General features: G+C 34.9%; 1 protein-coding gene across 1 annotated transcript; it reads left to right on the top strand.

Annotated features, from left to right (window-relative positions):
- Positions 1 to 761: 761 nt before the first annotated feature.
- Positions 762 to 3,031, top strand: LOC108320236 (60S ribosomal protein L4). Its single transcript, XM_017551608.2, has 2 exons — positions 762 to 1,934; positions 2,740 to 3,031. Exons 1-2 carry the CDS (start codon positions 831 to 833, stop codon positions 2,851 to 2,853), a joined length of 1,218 nt encoding a protein of 405 aa, XP_017407097.1. The 5' UTR covers positions 762 to 830; the 3' UTR covers positions 2,854 to 3,031.
- Positions 3,032 to 23,558: the final 20,527 nt, after the last annotated feature.

The following is a 23,558-nucleotide window of genomic DNA, read 5'->3' as shown; positions in this document are numbered from 1 at the left end:
TTTATTTTAATATAACATGATTATTTTTTCGACATTAAGACTCTTTTAAAGGTTTTAGTAATAAAGTTGGTTATAGATAGAATTAAGCCCATAGAACATCCCAAATCATGACGGTACACATACCTTAATTTTTAAGAAACATTTTACTGTAACTTTTATATAAATACTAATAAATTTAATATTTTTAACATTCTTCTCTTAACAAAAGTATTCAAAATAAGGTTTTATCATGAAAGATTCCCTTAAAGTAAAATTAATCCAAATTCTAATTTCTAAACTTGATCGTGCATATTTTTTAATTTGATGGAAAAGAAAAGAAAAAAAAAGGAGAAAGACACTTAGCACCAAATCATTAATTACCAATATTTCCATCCTAGGTATACGTCACCTTTTAATTGAAACTAATCCTAAATGTTAGAGTTGTAATTTAAACTTTAATTAAAATGTAATTCTATATTTCTCCAACTATTTTTACTCAAAATATCCTATGTTTTTTCAAGAAAATATTAATTTTTTGTTTGTGTTTAAATAGGCTAAAAGCGTTTCTATTTTATTTATACACCAAGAAACACACATTGAAACAAAATAAAGAGGTTAGAGTAGGGATTTGAACAAAGAAAGTGGGATGTGTGAATATAAATAACAGGAAAAGATAATACAACAAAGAATTTTTTCCATCAGGTGAGAGCTAGGCCGAACATATTACGAGGCCCGGCCCAGAGAAAACCCTAAGAATTTCAAGGATACTATATATTCATCTCAACGAAAATCACTCACCCACTGAAATCCAAAAACCCTAGGTAGCTCTCACTCCCTCCCTCTCTCTCGCAATGGCCGCAGCTGCCCGCCCCCTTGTCACCATCCAGTCCCTCGAGGGCGACATGGCCACCGATGCCTCCGCCACCGTTCCCATCCCCGACGTCATGAGGGCCTCCATCCGCCCTGACATCGTCAACTTCGTACACTCCAACATCTCCAAGAACAGCCGCCAGCCCTACGCCGTCAGCCGCCGCGCCGGCCACCAAACATCCGCCGAGTCCTGGGGAACAGGTCGTGCCGTCTCCCGTATCCCCCGTGTTCCCGGTGGAGGAACCCACCGTGCCGGCCAGGGAGCCTTCGGCAACATGTGCCGAGGTGGCCGCATGTTTGCCCCGACCAAGATCTGGCGCCGCTGGCACCGCAAGATCAACGTCAACCAGAAGCGCTACGCCGTTGTCTCTGCCATCTCTGCCTCCGCCATCCCTTCTCTCGTCCTTGCCCGCGGCCACCGCATCGAGACCGTCCCGGAACTCCCCCTCGTTGTCAGCGACTCTGCTGAAGGAGTCGAGAAAACCAAGGAAGCAATCAAAGTTTTGAAACAGATCGGTGCCTTCCCTGACGCTGAAAAGGCGAAAGACAGCCACGGCATTCGTCCTGGAAAGGGAAAAATGCGCAACCGTCGCTACATCTCCCGAAAGGGTCCACTGATCGTTTACGGAACAGAAGGAGCTAAAGCTGTGAAGGCTTTCCGTAACGTCCCTGGCGTTGAGGTGGCCAATGTTGAGAGACTCAACCTTCTTAAGCTCGCTCCCGGTGGTCACCTTGGGCGTTTTGTGATTTGGACCAAGTCTGCTTTTGAGAAACTTGACTCCATTTATGGGTCCTTTGATAAGCCCAGTGAAAAGAAGAAGGGTTACCTGCTGCCAAGGTCCAAGATGGTGAACTCCGACCTCTCCAGGATTATTAATTCTGACGAGGTTCAGTCCGTTGTGAAGCCCATTAAGAAGGACGTGACTCGGGCCACGCTCAAGAAGAACCCTCTCAAGAATCTCAATGTCATGCTCAAGCTCAATCCCTATGCCAAGACCGCTAAGAGGATGGCTTTGCTTGCTGAGGCCCAGCGTGTTAAGGCCAAGAAGGAGAAGCTCGATAAGAAGAGGAAGACTGTGTCCAAGGTACGAAATTTTCTTTTTCTTACGCTCTATACTTTTGGGTTTAGTTTTTATTTTGCAACCAGAATGATGATTTTAGCTTTATTTATTTAATTTTATTAGGTATTTAGTGACAAGTTGTTTGTTTAGATTCATTTTCTTACTATTGTTCTTATATGATAGTCGATTGTGATTGCTGTGTGCATTTTGATTTTTTTTTGGCTTACCTTAAAGCTGGTTATATATTGTATATTATTACAACTACTTTGATTCGTTAATTTAAGTTGTTTATTGTTAGGTTTTTTGTGGTAATAAGCCAAAGTGGTCGTGTTTGTGTGAATAATTTAGTTAGGAATTAGCTGCTACGCTGTTATGTTATGTTCTCTGTATAATTAGTTAGGCTTGCTACAAAACAAGGCTTTCTTTGAGTTACCTGTGTATAAACATCGGTATTTGAATTTTGTATTTAGTTATTTGGTCATACTTGCTATTATTATATTTATGTTCTTTGCATCCGCATTTTGGTTGTGCTTTAGATGGTGACTTTTTTAACTTCTGAATTATTGGGGTTTCATTTTTGTCAATAGCATAATTGAGTACTTGTCCTGCAAGATCACTACACTTGTATCTGATTAATTCCCCTATCTTTTCATCTTGGCAAACGGTTTTCTGTATTACTTTTTCTAGTGTTTATGTTGTATGACAACTGCCATTATGATATTCTTTGTATGTTTTTTGTTTTGTTCCCAGTTTCTAATTTACTGTGGTATATGTTACTTAATTGTCATCCGTATTTTTTGATACTTGTCTGACATGTTTTTTATATCAGGAGGAGGCCTCTACCATCAGAGCTGCAGGAAAGGCATGGTATCACACTATGGTGTCAGATTCGGATTATACAGAATTCGACAACTTTTCTAAGTGGTTGGGTGTTTCACAGTAAACTTTGTGATTTATATTTTCGCATTAGATTTTTTGTTTTGTATGCTTATTTGAACTAAATATTTTTGTTTTTTTGATTTTGCGGGTTAAGGTTATCATAATTATGCAGACAGGTCGAAATTTTGATTGTTGGATTTTAGTGCAAATTCTGGTTATCATTTATTTACAATCGTCTATTATATGCTGGTTCTTTACTAATCCGTATGTCGTTTTGTTAATCTGGCTATTATTTGGATTCAGTTGAGTCTCTGACGCCATTAATCTATTGAGAGTTGTATCAATTTCTTATTTGATTGGTATCAAGTTTCGTTAGGAATGTATCTTTTTCCAGTGATGCTTCTCCTCCGCATTACTAACTCTTGCAAGTTATGCTTCATTGAAAAGACAGATAATAAATTCTACATGTACCGGTATTATGGACTTACATGGAGACTGTTCACCAAATACGATTTTATCTCATGACTCAACTAACTAATTTACGTTAAATTTTAGTTGAACTTTGTATTACTGAACATCTCCTTTATTGCATTGTCCTTTGGTGCTCCAAAATTTTGAATCAAATTTTCACCTGCTATGATTTTATAAATAATTGATCATAAATTTGAAAGTTTGTACCTATTCTATCTCTAAATAATAGAAGTGATTCTTCAATGACACTTTCTTATTGTCACTAGTCATACAGATATCAAAGCCTGTATCACTAAGGTTGTTTTGGTGTCACAATGTAGAGCTAGGTGTATCTTATGTTAGTTTTGGCGTTCCAATAGGTTTGAAGACAATATTTTTTGAACCCACCTTAATATTAAATTTGGAAGGTTTTTGTTTTCTCGATTAAATATTTCGTGTTTTAATTTGGACTCGGTTATTTTTGCTTATTATGTCTTCTCAATGAGAGAAGAAAACATAAGATCTCTTCCAGCCCAGAAACACGGGATAACAACTAGGTCTCGGAATAATGTTCAAAAGTTATAAAAGCATGGTAATTAATGTGGGTAAAGAAGATTTCTATAGACGCTTTGCAAAACAAGATTTCTAGGGAATGTTGATTATATCTAATATGAATAACTATAAAATACCTATTAATGTCGCAAAAGCCTTATTAGTGAAATTACATGATTTTTACAACATTGGGGTGTTTTTATTCTAAGGAGAATTAACATGTAATGGACATAATAAACAAACTGAGAAATAAATGATTAAAATGTCTCCTAATACAGCGAGCGAAAACGTTTTTAGACTAATGGCGTAAAGATTCATATCTTGCAAAGTGTCGACACCGAGGGTAAGTAAAAGTAAAGAATAAGAAAATAATAATTAATGGTAGGTAAAGAAAAAAAAGGAAAGAAAATAATAAAATAAATTTTCTTAAAAAACGTGTATACAAAAATAATATATTGATATGATTTGTTGGGTTAAGTTTTTTTTAGAAAAAAAAATATGATTTTAAAAATAGATAAATTTTTTTGATAATAATTAGAATCAATGTTTTAAATATTATTTGATTTGTTTTTCTTGTAAGCAAGACTATTTCTTTCTTTATTTTGTTCATTTATATATAAATATGCACCCGTGTCATAGAAAGAGGGAACGATATAACAGATATAGAAAGAGTGGAAAGAGTGGGAGAGTGTATAAAGAAACAGTAAGTTCTCACGCTAGAGGGACTAAAAGGGGAAAAGGTATGTCACCTTAACAACCTTCTTTTTCTCTTTTCATTGTACTTTGAAGTTTTTTTCTAAAGATATTATTTTGACTACACACAAATAAAATCTTTTTTAAATAATCAAATAAAAGGTATAAGTAGGAGTCGGACTATGACCAGTTTCTTTTCTTTTTTTTACACCATTCTTAAAATAAAAAAATACAAAATTTTTAAAACCAAAAAGTGACAACATTGTTATACAAACCTTATTTTACTAGAACTACGTGATCCTTGATTTTACATCATGAACGGAGATATGCAGGGCAATGTCAATTCTTGTCGGGTTTACTTTTCAAAAATCTCAAATAATCCATAATAATTTTCAAACAAATTTACAAACTTTTTTTCTAGATAAAGAACTACATGATCTTGATTTTCCATTATAAATGGATATACGTAGGAGGAAGGTCAATCCTTGTCGGGCTCATAAAACAAAAAAAATATTTTTTGTTTCTTAATAATTTCTTTATATTATTATTTTTAGGGAAAATTAAATATTTTGAAAAACCACGTCAACTTTTATACATTTAATTAAAGGTACTGCTTTTGGACAGACGTAGTAGGCGCTAATACATTCCTTACATGTAACCGATTCCCCAACCTAAAATCTAATTTTCGTAGATCACGCTTTTATTTTATGTTTTCCATAGTTTTCCCAAAATAAATTATGGTGGCGACTTCCAAAATCTTTTTCTTAAACTCGTTTTTTTCGCTTCGCCGTCACGTCGCGATCCCGGTTGCGACACAAAGTTACTCCTGAATGAAATAATTTCGTAACAACTCTTCAACATGTTAATTCCCCTTCAAACCAAACCATACATTTCTAATTAATTCAATTTTAACAATGTCTCCCAAATCTTGCAAACTGAGAATGTTATTTAAGTATATAAAATTTTATCTATGTTAGAAAATTTAACTCTAATTTATCCAACAAAAAAATATTTATTCAAAATGATTTCATAATTTACATATGAAGTCACCTTAAAACATTTTCTACGTCTGTAATTTTATACTAAATCAAAATATTTCTTTATTATGTAATAGTGATTTTTAGTTTTTAAATTTTGATTCAAAATTGAAATTTATCTATCTTAACTTTGACACAGTTTGATTCTTGAACTTTAAAGGGTTTGTTGATAGGGGGAGTACTATGATTTTTAGTTTTTAAATTTTGATTCAAAATTGAAATTTATCTATCTTAACTTTGACACAGTTTGATTCTTGAACTTTAAAGGGTTTGTTGATAGGGGGAGTACTATGATTTTTAGTTTTTAAATTTTGATTCAAAATTGAAATTTATCTATCTTAACTTTGACACAGTTTGATTCTTGAACTTTAAAGGATTTGTTGATAGGAGGAGCACTGTGATAGCTAAATCGAATCCTTGTGATAATGGTTTTTGATGATGACAACACATCATTAATAAAAACACATGTGTATGATGACAACAACACTGTTTATGGTTATTATGAAATATATACACATATTGTGATTGTCATATTTGACATACATTTGACATATTGTATTGATTGATGCATACTACTATGTTGTTAAAATGATCATATCTGTGTATGCACAATATATGTTTTGAAATAGAAAAACCACATGCACAAAAAGCATATATGCATGCCTTAATTGATTACAGTGTTGAGATAATCAATTAGGGTCATCAGACAACTTGATTTTTGAACTGTGGCAAAACAACAAGTTTTGAATAGATTACGTTAGTTGGTAAATCGATTAAAACTCGTGTGTTTGCTCATATCATTTTCAAATGTGATGTGATGAGTTTTAGGAAATAAAAGTTTTCAAAAATCTTCTAAGTGTCAAAGACTAATCGATTACATGGATTGTGTATTCAAGTAAGTCTGTTAAGATTTGAAAACTGACTTATGCTTATCTAACTGCTACGACGATCATATTTTTAATATGTTTGACTAAGCATTTAATGAAAATCGATTGTATTAATTGTGTATTCAATTAAGAAGCCAAGTTAGTTGTAATTCTGTTACACCTGTGAAATGTAACCGATTACATAAGTTGGCTAATCAATTAAAGTGCGTCAGGATTGACTTAAACTATATATTGACACATTGATTGAATTTCTGAAAGACAATTGAGATTTACATTTTCATATCTGATTAATATTCTTTTGAGAAGTTTTACAGAGGTGATCAAAAGCTCCAAGAAAACAGAACTTGAAGTGGTTTACTATTCTTGAAGATTTCTTGAGAGGCAAACTTGACTGAATTAAAGAGGCTGATCGTTCTGCACAACTGAGGTGCTTGCTGTTTGATTAGGAGAAGAAGATTCACAATCTTTGATTTGTGGTTCCCTGTGCATGTTGTCAGGAAGAAGAACGAGGAGTTATTTGTACTTTGAGAGGATTGTTCTTGTTGCAGGTTTCTGTATTGGCTATATTGGATTAGTGGGTTAGAGAGGTTGTTTACATTTTGACAGGAGTGGTCGCTGTAAAAGCCTTGTTGTAAAAACTCAGATCTTTATAGTGCAATTGGCTTTCAATCTCAGGTTGATTGAAAGGACACTGATGTAGGCAGTGGCCGAACTAGTATAAAAATCAATGTTTGAGTTTCTTCTCCCTATCTCTCTGCATTAATCGATAACACATTGTCATAAATTTATTAAGCATAATGTTTCATTGCATGCACATTGGTTATTGTTCAAGAAAGATTTAAAGAATCATATCATTTGCGAAAAAGATTTGAAAAACATTTATTTTTATAAAACACCAATTCACCGCCCCCTCTTGGTGTTGAGAAACAAAACTCATCAATTCTAACAATTGGCACCAGAGCTGGTTTTCAAAATTTATTTGATAAAAAAATCGATTAACCTTTTTGTATAATTGATTGTTCAATCCTGAAATGGCTTTTGTTTCTCAAACTTTTGGTGAAGGTGCATCCACAAATAGACCACCTATATTTGCTGGCAAAAACTATGCTTTTTAGAAAATCAGAATGCAAATCTTTCTTAAGTCAGTAGACAAGGGTGTGTGGGATGCTACTCTCAATGGTCCATTTTAACCCACTCATGTGATTAATGGAAAAACTATTTTGAAAATTTTTTCTGAGTGGACTCAAGAGGAAAATAAGAGAGCACAATATGATGTAAAAACACGAAATGTTATTGCCTCTGCTCTTACAATGGATGAGTTTTTCAGGGTTTCCCAATTCAAGACAACAAAAGAAATGTGGGAAGTTCTTGAAGTTACAAATGAGGAAACAAATGAAGTCAAGAGGACAAAAAAGAATTCCTTGATGCAGGAGTACGAAATGTTTAGGATGAAAGCTAGAGAGACCATATATGATGTGTAGAAAAGGTTCACTCATATAGTCAACCATCTGATGGCTCTCGGCAAGGCTTTTGAAAAGGATGAAATCAACATCAAAATTATGAAAAGCCTAAACAGAAGTTGGCAACCAAAGGTAACTACCATATCCGAGTCAAAATATTTAACTAACATGAATATGGCTACTTTGTTTGGCAAGCTTAGGAAACACGAATTGGAGCTTGGTAGATTGAGGGAAGAAGAGGAAATTGAACAGAAGCAATCAATTGCACTCAAAGCTACTAATAAAAGAACCTCTAGAAAGGTTGAATCTGAGGCAGAGTCTGATGCAGAAATATCTAGAAAAGAAGTCATGAACATGATGGTATAAAAAGTTTACCAAATTTATGAAAAATAGAACTGTTACAACTGACTATGCAGGTAACTCTAAAGGAGGAAGAAAGAACTCCAAGACTAGCACTGTTACATGTTATGAATGCAACAAAGATGGTCATATCAAGCTGGAGTGTCCAGAGTTGCAAAATAGACAAAAGGCTGACTCCAAGTATCCACAGGACAAGAGAAGAAGTAAGCAAAGGAAGGCTTACATTGCCTGGGAGAATAGTGATGATGACACATCAAGTGATGATAATCAAAGTGTAGAGGAGGAGTCAAATCTATGTTTCATGGCTAGTTCAGCACATTCATAAGATAATGATAACGATTTTGAAAACGAGCCTATCGAAGTGAAGTATTACATGCAGTTGGACACATATCAAGAATTGTATGTAGAAGCTATGAAACTACAATAGAAGGTAAATCGATTGAACTTTGAAAGAAGAGACTTTGAATATCGAATTAACAACCTTGTTGATGAAAATGAAAAGCTTAAAAATGAACTTGAAATTGCTTTAAAATCTGCTAGCAATGCTAAAACTGAGATCAAGATTGTAGAAAAAGAATGTGTAAATTGCCTTGCTCATATTGAAAAGATAGAATACTTGACCAGCACGCTATCTAAGTTTACTCTTGGTAGAGATAATTTGGAAGTTGTGTTAAAGTCACAAGGTAGAGAAATTAACAGGCAAGGTATTGGTTATAAGGCTAAGAACAATAAAATTAATTCTAAGAAATTTATTGATCTAAGCAAACCTGTTACCAATACTTATTTTTATTGCAATACTATTAGGCATATTGTAAGAAACTGTTATTATAGAAAGGTTGGTATTCCAAGAGGAAGGTACAAATGGATTCCTAAAGAACAACCTCCTGAGACTAACCAAAAAGGCCCCAAGTTTATTTGGGTACCTGCAACAAAACCGTTTAAATGTTTTGCAGGAAAGTAAGCTGCTACAAAAGTAGAAAAATGCTCAAGGATGGATTTCAGTGGAATGTATCACAAATTCTTGAGTGACTCAATGTGGTAATATAAACTGTAAAATTCATGCATTCATGCATAATTAAGTTTGGTTGTGATTGCTTGTCTGATTGATGATTTTGCTTGAAAAACTACTTTCACGAATTTTATTTGGTTACAGTATAAATGAAATCGATTAGCTTTTTAGTATGTTTCTCTATTTTGATTAAAGCTGTGTTAAAATGGAATCGATTGTAAAATTAATAAAATCGGTTAAATATTGTGATCTGGGCTTTTATGTTTGAAAAATTCAAATGGGCCTTCTACTGAAAACACATTGTTATGCACCTTATAAGTGTTGAAGTTGAAAAATCTTTGTGAAGCTGTGTTCTGATCCTTAACCCTAACTGTGCTAAGTGTATCTCTAATACTCATATCCGAAATGGCCTCCCCATCCTCTCGACGTGGAAAACGTCCTGCTTCCATTGAAAGATAAGCAAATCTTGATGGATGGTTTAGTGATGAAGAGAAGCGCAAAGATTTCATTTGCTTTTAGGGTTTCAAAGAAGTAATTCGGCACAAATGCTTAAGCATTCAGTTCTTCCGCAACGAAGGAATCATATTTCAAGAATGGTTGGTGATAGGCTGTCGTTGAAACTATCAAATTAATACTACTTTTCAAGGCAACTTCAGTATTGCCAAGTAGTATTCAAGAAAGTAGATAGGGCTAAAGTAACCCTGAGTCGTCTCCCAACGAACACGGAATTGCTTTTGAATATCTGTGACTCTTACGAATGCTATGCAATGCTTATGAATAAAAGTAATGGTTGAAGAGTATTTAAAGAATAAATAAGAAACTTAAAAACAGTTATGATGAAATAGGCTAATTCCACTGCTTTTCCAAGATAGATTCATCATCGGTTATTCACAGATAATTGTTCAATTGATTATTATTTAAGTTTAAAATTAATTAAAGTACATTCTTAATTAATTTGAGGACGATCATGCACTTAACCAAAGTAAATTCTCAATCAAATGCAAAACCTTACTAGATTATTCACAATAAATTCAACCAAAGTACATTCTCAATCAAATTCTATTGTGTTTAATCATGTGTATTCTTAAATCTCCTAACCAAATTAAAAGCTAATCAATCAAAGTAAATTCTCAATTGATTATAGTTGAAATTATTACTAATCAATCAAAGTACATTCTCAATTGATAGTAAAAACCATTTAATCATATGAAAGTTCCTAAATTAAATCAAAGTAGATTCTCAATTAAACCTAGAAACCCTAGAACTCATATAATCAATATGCATGTAGATTCAAACACATTATGATGCAAAAATCTTTGCTTTTGAACAAGATAGAGAGATGAAAGACATGGAGAGAGAACAACTTAAATCAATAATCAAAATAAACAATTGCATTAACTCAATCTAACCTCAGAATCCATAATGGAATTACAGCAGAATAGCCCTAGATGCTTAGCTCTCCATGAATGGAGTTGAATACAAGATGAAAGAAAAGTGAGAGGAGTTTGAGAGAATGAATGAATGAAGTGAAGTCCCTTTTTCTGCCTCCCTTGAGTCTCTTTATATAGGCTTGATTGGGCTTGGACTCTGAATAGTTTGTTGATAAGATATTTTCTGTTGATATATTATATCTTTCAAATATTCATTAGATTAAATCAGTTTTAAAGAATATTTGATAGATATTAACTCAATTATCTTATATCCTATATCTTCCAAATAACTAAAAGATTTAGATAATGATAAAATTATTTGGAATATATTTTCTGTTGATATTCCCAAATTAAATTCAACAACTGAATTTTATCTTTTAGATTTTCTGTCTTTCCAAAATTGCACAAATACCCTGAAATTTCCTCTATTTGCACTTTAGCCCCTTCAGAATTCTCCAAAATTGCACCAAAACCCCTGTTTGACCAACTTTTACCAGCTTTGATTGAGGAAGGGCGCGACCAATGAGAACTTGCCACGTGGCAACCCTCTTTCTCACCCAATTAGGATTTCAAATAAAATCTTATTTTGGCCTTAATTTGCAATTTGGACCAATAAAGTTTCAATTTCAGTTGCACAAATAAATATTAGAACATCCAAGAATAATCTATGCAACTAAAAATCACTTTTTAAGTCTCTTTTTATTCCCAAACCCAAAAATTCCAATCATCACAAATCCTCTTTAAATCAATCATTCAAGCACATGAATTTCATCAAAAATTTAATTTTAAAGCATAAATGTGGGCATAAATATGCACTCATCACACCCCCACACTTATCCTTTTGCACTCCTGAGCAAAATTGATTAATTCCAAGACTTTGTTCTGAGTCATTTTATTTTATATTTGCATTTGGATCAAAAGAATGAACAACACCGGACATAGATCAATCATTTAGGCAAGGACATGCAAATGAAATCACTCTATTTTTCACACATGAGTTAACCTTTTTGAATTCCCAAGAAAATCAAATATGAAAGACAACACTCAAGTCAACATGTATCTATTTCTCTCCAATTTTCTCAAGTGTTTTTGGCTTGTGTTTACACTCAAAATACCCATGAAAGTAGACACCCTTGATATTTAGCAAGATTCTAACATTCACATACTTCAGAAAACATGCAATTATTAATCATGAGGGCTTTTTAAGGTTTTATTGAGGCCAAGGCAAAGGTAGGGAGTTTTCTTGGAATTTCTGAGTTTTTGAAATTGATATAGAAAGAGTAATGATACTTGATTTCAAAAACAAATCTATTTCTTTCTCTTTTAAGGAAGATTTTTTTTTCTTTCTTCTTCTTTTCTTTTTTTTTTCTTGTTAAAACTCCAACTTTTCATCTTCCTTTTTGCTTTTTTTTTTCTTTTTAAAACTCCAACTTTTCATCTTCCTTTTTGCTTTTTTTTTTATTTTGTGGGTGAGGTACTCACCCACACTTATTCCTCACTTTACTTATAACAGAATCCATTACTCCTTCTTCTTTCCTAAGGTAAGGAACATATGATTTTTCTTATTTTCTCATTTGACAATGACTGGAAACAAGAAAAATAGGCTAAAGGGTCAAAGAGGGTTCTAATGGATTAATGTTAGGACAAGTTTATTTGGCCAAGTAGCTAAAACAAGAAATGCCTCAATCATATCAAATCATGCATATTCACCTCAGTTGCACAACATAGAATTAAGCTAACTATTACAGTATCAACAAAACATGGGCAAATCACACAAGAAAAATAGGTATGGCACATGGTGGTCCATCCTTAACATTAAGCCCAAAACTCACATGGTTTCAAATTTCTTTCTCAAAAAATTTAATCAGGAAATTCTCAAGTCAACTTAATCAGCAAATCATAAAAGCAATCCACTCATATCAACATGACTCATTTTTTTTTTCTTTTGAATTCATGATCATTCCAGTTACTGATTCAAACTCTCAAATCCAATGTAAATATTTACTCAAAACAAAAAAAATAGGGAACAAAATTAATTGTTTCCCTACACCCCCACACTTAAACTATGCATTGTCCTCAATGTATGCCTTATATATAAAATGCAAAGAAAAAGTATGAGGGAACTTACCTCCTTCATGGTGGAAGGAAAGATAGTAGGACGTCTTTGGAAAAGTCATCCTGGATAGGAATGTTATCTTTTCCTTTTTCAATCCTACTAAGATGGTCAACTACTACATTATGTGACCCACTTTTGTCTTGAATAAGAGTCAACTTGTCCTTCTCGTTCTTGACCATTGTGATTCCATATTTCTTGGGAACCACATGTATAAGAATTTGTGTTGATCTTCTATTTTATATAATGTATGTTGATCTTCTATTTTATAGTAGGCTCTATGTATTTCTAAAATGATTATACTGAGAAGATATGTAGTATTTTAAGAAAGTGAAGAATGGTAATTAGCTACACAAACTGAATTAGTCATTTTTTATAAGTTGAAATGGAACAATGATGAAAAAGATGTGACTAAAGATGGAACTTGAGCTTTATTGGGTCAAGCTAATGACGTTAAAAGAGCGCTTACTGGGAGGCACCCCAGTGATTTAAGAACATTAATTTCTTTGAGTTTGTTTATTTTGGTGATGTAATTTGAAACATTAATTTATTTGGGTATAGCATCTACTGATGGATGCTAGGTGATTGAGTATCTACTGAAGGATACCATGTTTATACACACTTATTGATGGGTGTTGGTAAGAAAGATATGCATCTACTGAAGGATATTGGAGGATTCATGGGTAAGGCTCGTGACATTAAACAAGCGCTACCTGGGAGGCAACCCAGTTGTTTGAATTCATTTATGTTCTAGTTGCATTATAGGTTCTTAATTGTTGAATGTTTGACTGATGTGAGAGATTAAATGCATTGAGTGATGAGAGTATGTGAAGTGAGTGGAAAATACATGAAATTGAAAAATTAAGAGTTGAATTAGAGTGAATAGTGGTTAAGCACGCTTAGGGCAAGCAAGAAAAGAAGAGGGAATGTGTCGCATTGACCGCTCAATGCCAATTTGGGGTGTTGAGCGCGACTTCTGTAGAGTTGGGTTTTAGGGTTAAATTGGGCTCAATGTAAGTTGGCCCATTTGATGCTTTACTTACGTAAGTCTCGCCCTAGCCACCCCTTTCACTCTTCACTCTTTCTAGCCACTTCAAAACACTCTCCAAAGGGTTTCTCTCCACTTTCTCATTCATCTTCCTCCACAAAACCCTTTCTCCATCCATTTTGCATCACTTCTTCATCCAAGTTTGGGGTTTTGTTGTGAGCACTATTGTTAAGGTTTGTTCTACTCAATTTCACTTGGCATTCTTCACACATTGAGCATCTCCAACCAAGTAAGTACATGCATTTTACATTCTAGGGCATTTGAAAGCATCATTTTGAATGAATGTTGTGGTTCAAGCATGATTTTTGAAGAAATGTGATATCTATGTATGATTTGTTGAAAGAATCATTGTTTGGACCGATTAAAAGGCTTGATTAATGATTGGAACTGTGAAAAATGCATGTGGATAGTGTTGAAGGCCAGCCAAGGCCATTTTTGAAAACTACATTGAGTGACGCTGAGGGCCCTCTGAGGGGCGCTCAGCGCGATTATGCAGAAGTTGTTTTTCTGGTTGCTGGACCTTTGGGGTTGTCTGGTTGGATGTTTCTTGATGCAGGTGACGCTGAGGGCCCTTGTTTCGCCCTCAGCGGTGATGCGAAGAATGGTTTTGGATTGTTTTGATGGTTCATATACTAATGCTTGATAATGCCTCTTGTGGTTTTGTGAATTGTTGTTGATGCAGGGATGACTTCATCATCAGGGAAGAGAGTGAAAACCATGGGGAACAAGAGAAAGGATCCGGAAAGGTTTTATTCAAACAAGTTCCTTTCTCATAAGCAAGAGCGAAATTTCGTTACAGTTCAAGATCAAAGGCTCTTGATGGAGAGAAAAGTGAGGTGGATACCATCCTTGGCCCCACAATTTGGAGAAGAAGTAGAAAGAAGAGAATGGGAGAAACTAGCTGCTTACCCTAAGCCAACAAATATAGCAGTGGTCAAGGAATTTTACACCAATGCAAGGCCATTTGGCAACACTCACATAGAGAATTACATGAGCTATGTGAGAGGAAATATTATTCGGTATGATCTTGATACTATTAACAGGTTTTTGTGTGCTGAATGGGCCAGTGAATAATGTCAGTTTGCACTTAGTATGAATGAGGGAGTAGATTTTGATGATGTGGAGAGGACATTGTGTGTACCTGGAGGATGCTTCCAGAGGAACAGGAATGATGCACCCATCATATTAGGAGATCTCAGTTGACTTCTTTGTCAAAATACTAGATGGCATTCACTCATGCCAATATTCAGCTGTGTTCTCATGTGTATGATATTATTGTTCATAGGGCTGTCTTCCTGTATTGTGTGCTGAAAGGGATGAATATTAATATTGGGCAGGTCATAGCAAATGAGATTCAGACTTGTGCCAGTTCTGTGAATAACAAAGCACCTCTAGGGCATCCATCTCTGATCACACATCTGTGTGAATTAGATGGGGTGAATACTTCCACACCGCTAATGGAGAGACCAAGGAAGGAGATTGATGATTCCTATTATAGCCAGTATTGCATGACGGATGAGGCGGCCCACAGGTGCCACCACCACATCCTCCTAGAGTTCATAGGAGGGTACCTCCACCAGCACAGGAACCACCTCACGATGCACAACCTTTTCAGATGAGGGATATGTATATGTCCTTGATGGAGTCTAGGATGCAGGCATTGCATAGAGGGCAGGTGGCCACTACAAAGATGATTATAGGGTTGTATGATACACCCCCTAGCGGGTAGTGGACGATGGATGAGTTCAACATTGTAGTGGGATGGCCAGAGGATCAGGCACAGGCTAGTGGAGCTAGAGTAGCTGAAGCTTCAACTATGGAAGATGATGATGAAGATGATGATTATGAAGATGGTGATGAAGAAGAGGCATATGAGGATGAGGAGGAGGACTCAGAATGATGATGATAGCATTTACTGATGAATGTTATTTGCAGTAGAACAAGATGTTTCATATCTTTGTTTTATGAACTCTATTTTGCTTCAGTGTTTAGAATAGGTGTTGATGTACTCAATTTTGAAACCTATATCTGATGTGATGGTTTGATATTTATTTGTGTGTGATGAGTATTGCTTGATGATGCTTTGATATTGATTAATGTTGAGATGTTGCAAAGGATGTTTGATATACAGGTGATTGTTCACAAACTGTGTGAACAGATGCATGATGTTATGATTGTGGTTATGATACTAAGCAGGATGTGTATTTGGTGTATGTGGAACATTGAATTAACTTGTGTGAGGCTTTGAACTCCAGAGTATTTGTTTGAATGATTTTTATCCTTTTGAAAGCATGAATGATTTTGCCCAGGTTTCTATGATTGAACTACTTGCTTGCTTGTGTCATATGATCAAGGCCATTTTTTATTACCCTTTTTCTTAACCAATGCATGATTTTAGCCAAATGAAAAAGAGCACAAAGTGTTTTAACCTTTTTGAACCTCTAGCCTTAAACAGATCCTTTGTGAAAATCTTTACCTTGAGTTAAGTTGAGAATCATTGTGTGATATTGATAAATGTTCAAGTTTGGGGTTGATTGGGAGAATTGAAAAGGAAAGTAATGAAAAGCATTGAGCTAAGTGTTGAGCAAGTATGAAAAGAGAAAAGAAAATAAAATGCAAAGAAAGAAAAGCTTAATGAAAAAAGGGAAAAGTTGGGAATGAGTGAGATTGGTTTGAGCAAAGAGAGATTGAACTTGAATGATAAATTTATGAATGAATCTCTTAACTCAAGGATTTTGTGATCTTGAAAAACCAATTTTTCTTCTTAGAAGCCATAGAAATTCCTTGTGATGATACTTGTCTGTGAGTATGATTGATTGGGGTAAATGAAAGGAAATTTTGTTCTATGGGACATTGGGATAATAGAGTGAAGGAGTGACCTCTATATACACCTATGTGATTGAGTGAAACACTTTGTCTGGTGAGGAAGAGTTCCATGAATACATGATTACATTTGTGCTTAGTTAATTGATCATTCATGAGGATAACATCTGTTGGATATTATGTGATTATGTGAACAACATGATGTGTAATTTTAATCAAAGCATATGCACATCTTAACTGAATTCTATTTGATGAGCTGATTTGAGCAATTACTTGTCTTGGAAGAAAGAGTGTTTGAATGTGTTGAACCATTGCATTGATTGGTGGAAGACTGAGTTATATCTTGTTTGCTTGAGGATAAGCAAAGTTCTAAGTTTGTGGTTGTGATAACAGTTGAAAAACCGTTATTTTTATACTTAATTTTGATATTAAAAACACCCTTTATGCCTTGTAATCTAGCTTGAAATCATGCTTTTGCTTAAGTTGTGAGAATAAGAGAGTTGGATGGATTTTATGCTTATTTTTCCTTGTTTTGACAACAATTAAGAAGAATTGGATGAAGAAGTTGAAGTAGCAAGGAGCCAGAGTCAGGAAAGGCTAGTAAAGTGGCAAATAGAAGAATCGTAGATAGCGTTGAGCGTCATTTTGGGGCGTTGAGTACCAATCTGAAGATGAAAGCACTGTTTCATGCTTGGGCGCCACCGTTGAGCCCTAGTCTGGAAGTACAACCACTGTTTCCTGCCTGGGCGCCACCGCTGAGCGCCAGTTTGGTTTTGAAAGCATTGTTTCACGCTTGGGCACCACCGTTGAGGGTCATTTGAGTGTTGCAGCTACCGCTGAGCGCCCTTTTGGGGCGCTGAGCGCTGACGACGTGGGCTTAGGCTATTTTTCTATATTTTTAATGAACTATTTAAGGTTTTGGACGTTCTAGGGTTCATATCTTTGGACATAATGAGGCGAAAATACACTCCTTTCACCCCTTGGAGGCGGATTTTGGATGCGGAAGCTCTGATCTTCAACTTTTAGGGTTCTATCTTTCATTCTTTTTCATATTTTCATCTAGTTTCACCATGTCCATGGTAAACTAAACCTCCATTGTTATTGGGGAAACTATGTAATCCTTTGAAACTCTCATGTGTTGAATTGATTCTTATTATAAATTCTTTACTTCATTAATTGTTAGGGTTTTTCCTCTACACTATATGCATGCTTTGTTTAACTCATTCAATTGCATGATTATTGATTTTGTCACTATGGACACATATGAGAAAATCTAGAACTGGGGAAATTCTTCCAAAAGCAATATTACCTAGTCATAAGGATAGGAGGGTTGGTTGCCTTTAAGCTTTTGTGCGAATGTAATGCATGATTAATTGTTAGGGATACAAGACATTGTGAACTAGTAATTAGGAGTAGGCTATCTTCACCGAGACATCGGGTTTAAGGTAAATTAGAAAGTGACATTTGATAACAGTTGAAAAACCGTTATTTTTATGCTTAAAATTGATACCAAAAGCAACCTTTAAGACTTAGAAACTTGCTTGAACTCATATTTTTGCTTTAGTTTTGTGAATAAGAGAGTTGAAGGTGAATTTAATGGTTTTGTGCAAGATTCCCTTGATTTTGTAGGCTAATTGAATGATTTGAAAGAAGAATTGAAGTACCGAATGATTGGAATGCTGAAAAGTCAACCAGTCAACCAGAATGCAGAAAAAGTTGCGACTGAGTGGCGCTGAGCGGTAATTTTGCGCTGAGCGGCAGTTTCAGGTGCCGAAATCACCGCTGAGGGGCAAAACAGCAGCTGGGGGGCAAAATGGATCGTGCGCTAGTACCGCTCAGTGGTAAAATACCGCTGAGCGCCATTCTAAATGGGCTTGAACCGATTTTCTGTTACTTTTATGGGCTTGGGCCTAATTTTCTGTATTTTTTAGAATAGTATATAAGGTTTATGACGTCCTAGGGTTTGTATCTTTGGCTGGAGAAGACGCAAAACACACTTTTCACCCCTTGGGGGTAGAATTGGAGATGGTGACGACTCTCCTCTTCTCTTTCTAGGGTTTTTTTTATCTCTTCCATTCTTTCATTATTGTTCATCTAGTTTCACCATGAATATGGTGAACTAAACTTTGTATTGTTGTTGGGGAATCAATGTAATCTTTTGAAGCTCTCATATATGAAATTTTGTGTTTAAACATCATATCTTTGATACATGCTTTCTTTCATCATTAGTTAGGGTTTTTCCTCTTTGCTCAAAGCATGCATTGTTTAACTCATTCGATGTCATGATTATTGATTTTGTCGATATGGACACATACGGGGAAATCTAGAACTGGGAAATTTCTCCCAAAAGTAATATCGCCTAGACATAGGGATATGAGATTGGTTGCCTTTAAGCTTCTATGCTTCATCATTAATTATTAGGGATGCTAGGAATTGTATGAACTCATAATTAAGGATAGGCTTTCTTCGCAATGTAATTTAGAGAGTGGCATTAACATTGATGAAAATAATGATGAATTCCTAAAATATATGAGAGTGGATAAGATGAAATTGATTTTCCCAACAACATACTTATCCATATAATTCATTCCGTGTTTGTTTTCCTCTTTTCCATTGATCAAACTCATGCATACATATTTAATTATTGTCTTTTGCATTTGAAACCACAATAATTTGTTCACAAGTCTTAAATAATCAACAAATCATATAACTAACTAGGCCGTGAGTCCTTTGGGAGAACGATACTTGGTCTTACCGAGTTTATTACTTGATACGATTCGGTCACACTTATCGAGGGTTAAACAAGTTTTTGGCGCCGTTTTTCGGTGTTCATAAATTTGTCATCAACATTAACATTAATGAAGAAGATGAATTCATAAATACATGAGAGTGGATAGGATAAGTCGGAAACCCCATATGAATTCATAAATACATGAGTCAAGAAACCATATGAATGTTTAGGCCGTGAGTCTCTGTTAACCCTCGGCAAGTGTAACCGAATCGTATCAAGTAATAATAAATGGTAAGACCAAGTATCGTTTCCCAAAGGACTCACGGCCTAAACAATTATGTGATTTGTTGATTAAATTACACTTGTGAACGAAGTCTTGTAGATTTAAATGCAAACACTAAAAAGTAAATATGAATGCATGTATTGATCAATTGAACAAAAGAAACAAAACGTGATTGAAATATATGGAATGATGATGTTGTTGGGGTTTTCAATTCATCCTATCCACTCTCATGTATTCAAGAATTCATCTTTCTTCATTGATGTTAATGTCACTTTCTAATTTACCTTAAACCCAATGTCTTGGTGAAGAAAGCCTACTCCTAATCACTAGTTTACAATGTCTTGTCTCCCTAGCAATTATTCATGCATTACATTCGCACAGAAGCTTAAAGGCAACCAATCTTCCTATCCCTATGTCTAGGCAATATTACTATTGGGAGAGTTCCTTCATGTCTAGATTTATCTATATGTGTCCATACAAATAAAATCAATGATCAATTGAATGAGTTTAACAAAGCATGCATAGAGCATAGAAGAAAAACCCTAACAATTAATGAAAGAAAACATATGTATTAAAGAACCAATTCAATACATGAGAGTTTCAAAGGATTACATTGATTCCCCAACAACAATGAAGGTTTAGTTCACCATAATCATGGTGAAACTAGATGAAAAATAATGAAAGAATGAAAGATAAAACCCTAGAATTTGAAGAGTGGAGCTTGAGCATCCAAAATCCTCCTCCAAGGGGTGAAGAAAATGTGATTTTGCTTCGTTCTGCCAAAAGATACTAACTCTAATTCGACAAAAGCCTTATATAGCTTCCTAAAGATAGTGACATACTTGGACCGTTCATATTTTAAATCGGAGTTACAGATTTAGAGATGTTAATTTCGTATCTTCTCAGGGATCTTAATATTGCTCAATTTATGTTTTTGGATCATTTATACAAAAATTATGATTTCCGCCTCATTAACCGTTGGATTGGACAGAAAATTTTACCATATGAGTTAAACATGCTGGTTAGTTTGATTGGTTCAGATATGTAATTAATGATATGAGTGAAGAATAATCTTTTCACGAAATAGTAAATTTATTTGTATTGGGTAAAAACTTGGATAACTATATTCTTAAATTGTATGTGTAGTTGTATTTTGGAGATTGGAGGATGAGTAATATAATATATTCTATATTATAAAATTTAATTATATTGAACATTCTGAGTTGTAATAATTATTTGAGTTAAATCATGAATTGTAAATAAGTTGATGGTAAATTTGGATGGGTAGTATAGGCATTATTGCCATAATTGTAAATCTGAATTTTTATTTATTTTCCTACGACTTTGGTAAGTCGAGAGGGGAAAGGTTTGAAGCCGGACACTACTTTGGTAAGTAGGTGGGAGAATGAGAGGTGAATTTAATATAAACCGTACTACTTTGGTAAGTAGGCTGAATATTACCTTGTTGTGCTACTTTTGTAAGTAGACAATATCACCTTATTGTGCTACTTTGTTAAGTAGACAATATCACTCATTGTACTACTTTGGTAAGTAGACAATATTACCATGTTGTGCAACTTTGGTAAGTAGACGATATGATAGCTCCAGCTTTGGTGCTATTCTGCAGATCCGTGAGCTTCCAGGGAAGAAAGGCATTGACAGCGGAAGAAGAAAGTGAAACAGTTTAGATTGTGCAGTGGCAGAGTATGAATATGTGAAAAAAAAAGTTTGGATGAGGTGCTTTGGGGAAATGGTACTAGCTCAGACGGCCTTCATCAATGGAAGGAAGCTAGAGGAGGTTTGGTAGGAAGCACATGGGTGACTTTCGGTGGGAGAAGAAGCTGGAAATTGCATCAGCAAATCTATTCTCTCAATTCATCAAAAGTGAGCTACAAGCTTTGCTTATGAGATTTTATAGATCAATCTCAAAGCCTTCTACATGTTTTCTTTGGATCTGAAATGTTAACCATGTGCTCAATGTGTGGCTTCTATAAAGCCTTATGAAGCACGTTGACAATTGAATTTTACATGTGAAAAATGAAAAATTACTAATGCCACCCCATAGAAGGATAAACACACCCCTTCTTGTGTGTAAATGTCCATTTTACCCCTGTCCATGTTTTGGCAATTTTGTAACATCTTCTTGTTCTCCAATTTCCCATCCAAAAATAGCAAATAGTATTTGACCTTTGGGAGAATACTCATCTTGGAGTTTTTTGGCCATCCCTCTTGTGATGGGTCCTATGGTGCTAGGCCTTCTTGTATCATCCCCTCCCTCTTGAGAAGGATTTGCCCTCAAATCCAAAAGGTCTTCATCTTCACTATCAAATCCTGAAAAAGGTTTAAGATCAGATACATTGAAGGTAGCATGAACACCATATTCAGGAGGAAGATCAAGTTGATATGCATTGTTATTAATCCTCCTGATCACTCTAAAGGGTCCATCTCCTCTAGGATTGAGTTTGGATTTTCTTAGTTGAGGAAATCTTTCCTTTCTAAGATGAATCCAAACTAAATCTCCTTCATTGAAGATTAACTCTTTCTTGCCCTTATTATGTTTCTTGGCATATTTCTCATTTTGTTGTTGAATTTGAATTTTAACCCTTTGATGTAACTCTTTGATAAATTTAGATTTAGATACCCCATCTTGATGAACAAAATCAATAGAATTTGGAAGGGGTATTAAATCCATGGGTGTCAAAGGATTAAAACCATAAACAACTTCAAAATGAGACAATTTAGTAGTTCCATGAACTACTCTATTGTATGCAAACTCAACATGAGGTAGGTACTCATCCCAAGATTTGTGATTTCCTTTAAGAACTACCCTTAGTAAAGTGGAAAGAGATCTATTGACTACTTCAGTTTGACCATCTGTTTGAGGATGGCAAGTAGTAGAAAAAGATAACTTAGTCCCTAATCTAGACCATAAGGTCCGCCAAAAGTGACTAAGAAATTTTGTATCTCTATCCGAAACTATTACCTTAGGTAACCCATGAAGTTTAACCACATCTCTAAAGAATAACTTTGCAATGTTGCTTGCATCATCTACTTTGTGGCAAGGTATAAAATGAGCCATTTTGCTAAATCTATCTACCACCACAAAGATAGAATCAAAACCCCTAGAAGTTTTAGGAAGACCTAACACAAATTCCATACTTATCTCTTCCCAAGGGGTGGAAGCAACATTCAAAGGAGTATACAGTCCATGAGGCATTGATTTAGATTTAGCTTCTAAACAAGTTATACACTTAAAGCAATGCCTTTGAACATCCCTTCTCATGTGACTAAAGTATGCAATTGGGTGTCCTTCTTGTAATAATACTGCACCTATGCCAAATCCTGAAGCATCACATTCTAGCTCAAAAGTTTTGGAAAAATTTGGCAAAGCTAGAATGGGTGCTTGTGTGAGCTTCTCTTTGAGTAGCTCAAAAGCTTTTTGTTGTTTATCCCCCCAATGGAATGTAACATCTTTTTTCACCAACTCATTGAGGGGTGAAGTAAGACTAGAGAAGTTAGGAACAAATCTTCTGTAAAAGCTTGCCAACCCATGGAAGCTCCTTACTTCTCCTACATTCTTTGGAGGAGGCCAATCTTGGATGGCCTTTATTTTTTCTGGGTCCACATGAACCCCATTTTTGGTGACCACAAATCCAAGAAATATGACACTATCAACACAAAAGGTACACTTGTCAAAGTTTGCAAACAATTTGTGTGTTCTAAGAATTGTTAAAACAACTCTCAAATGATTTTCATGAGTTTGCAAATTTTGACTATATACTAAGATGTCATCAAAGTAAACAACTACAAACTTCCCAACGCAATCCCGAAGGACATGATTCATAAGTCTCATGAATGTGCTTGGAGCATTTGTAAGACCAAAAGGCATAACT

Source organism: Vigna angularis, chromosome 3 (assembly GCF_016808095.1).
Source record: "Vigna angularis cultivar LongXiaoDou No.4 chromosome 3, ASM1680809v1, whole genome shotgun sequence".
Lineage (NCBI taxonomy): Eukaryota > Viridiplantae > Streptophyta > Magnoliopsida > Fabales > Fabaceae > Vigna > Vigna angularis.
Note: the sequence above shows the minus strand (reverse complement) of the source record. Positions and strands in the feature narration are given on the sequence as shown.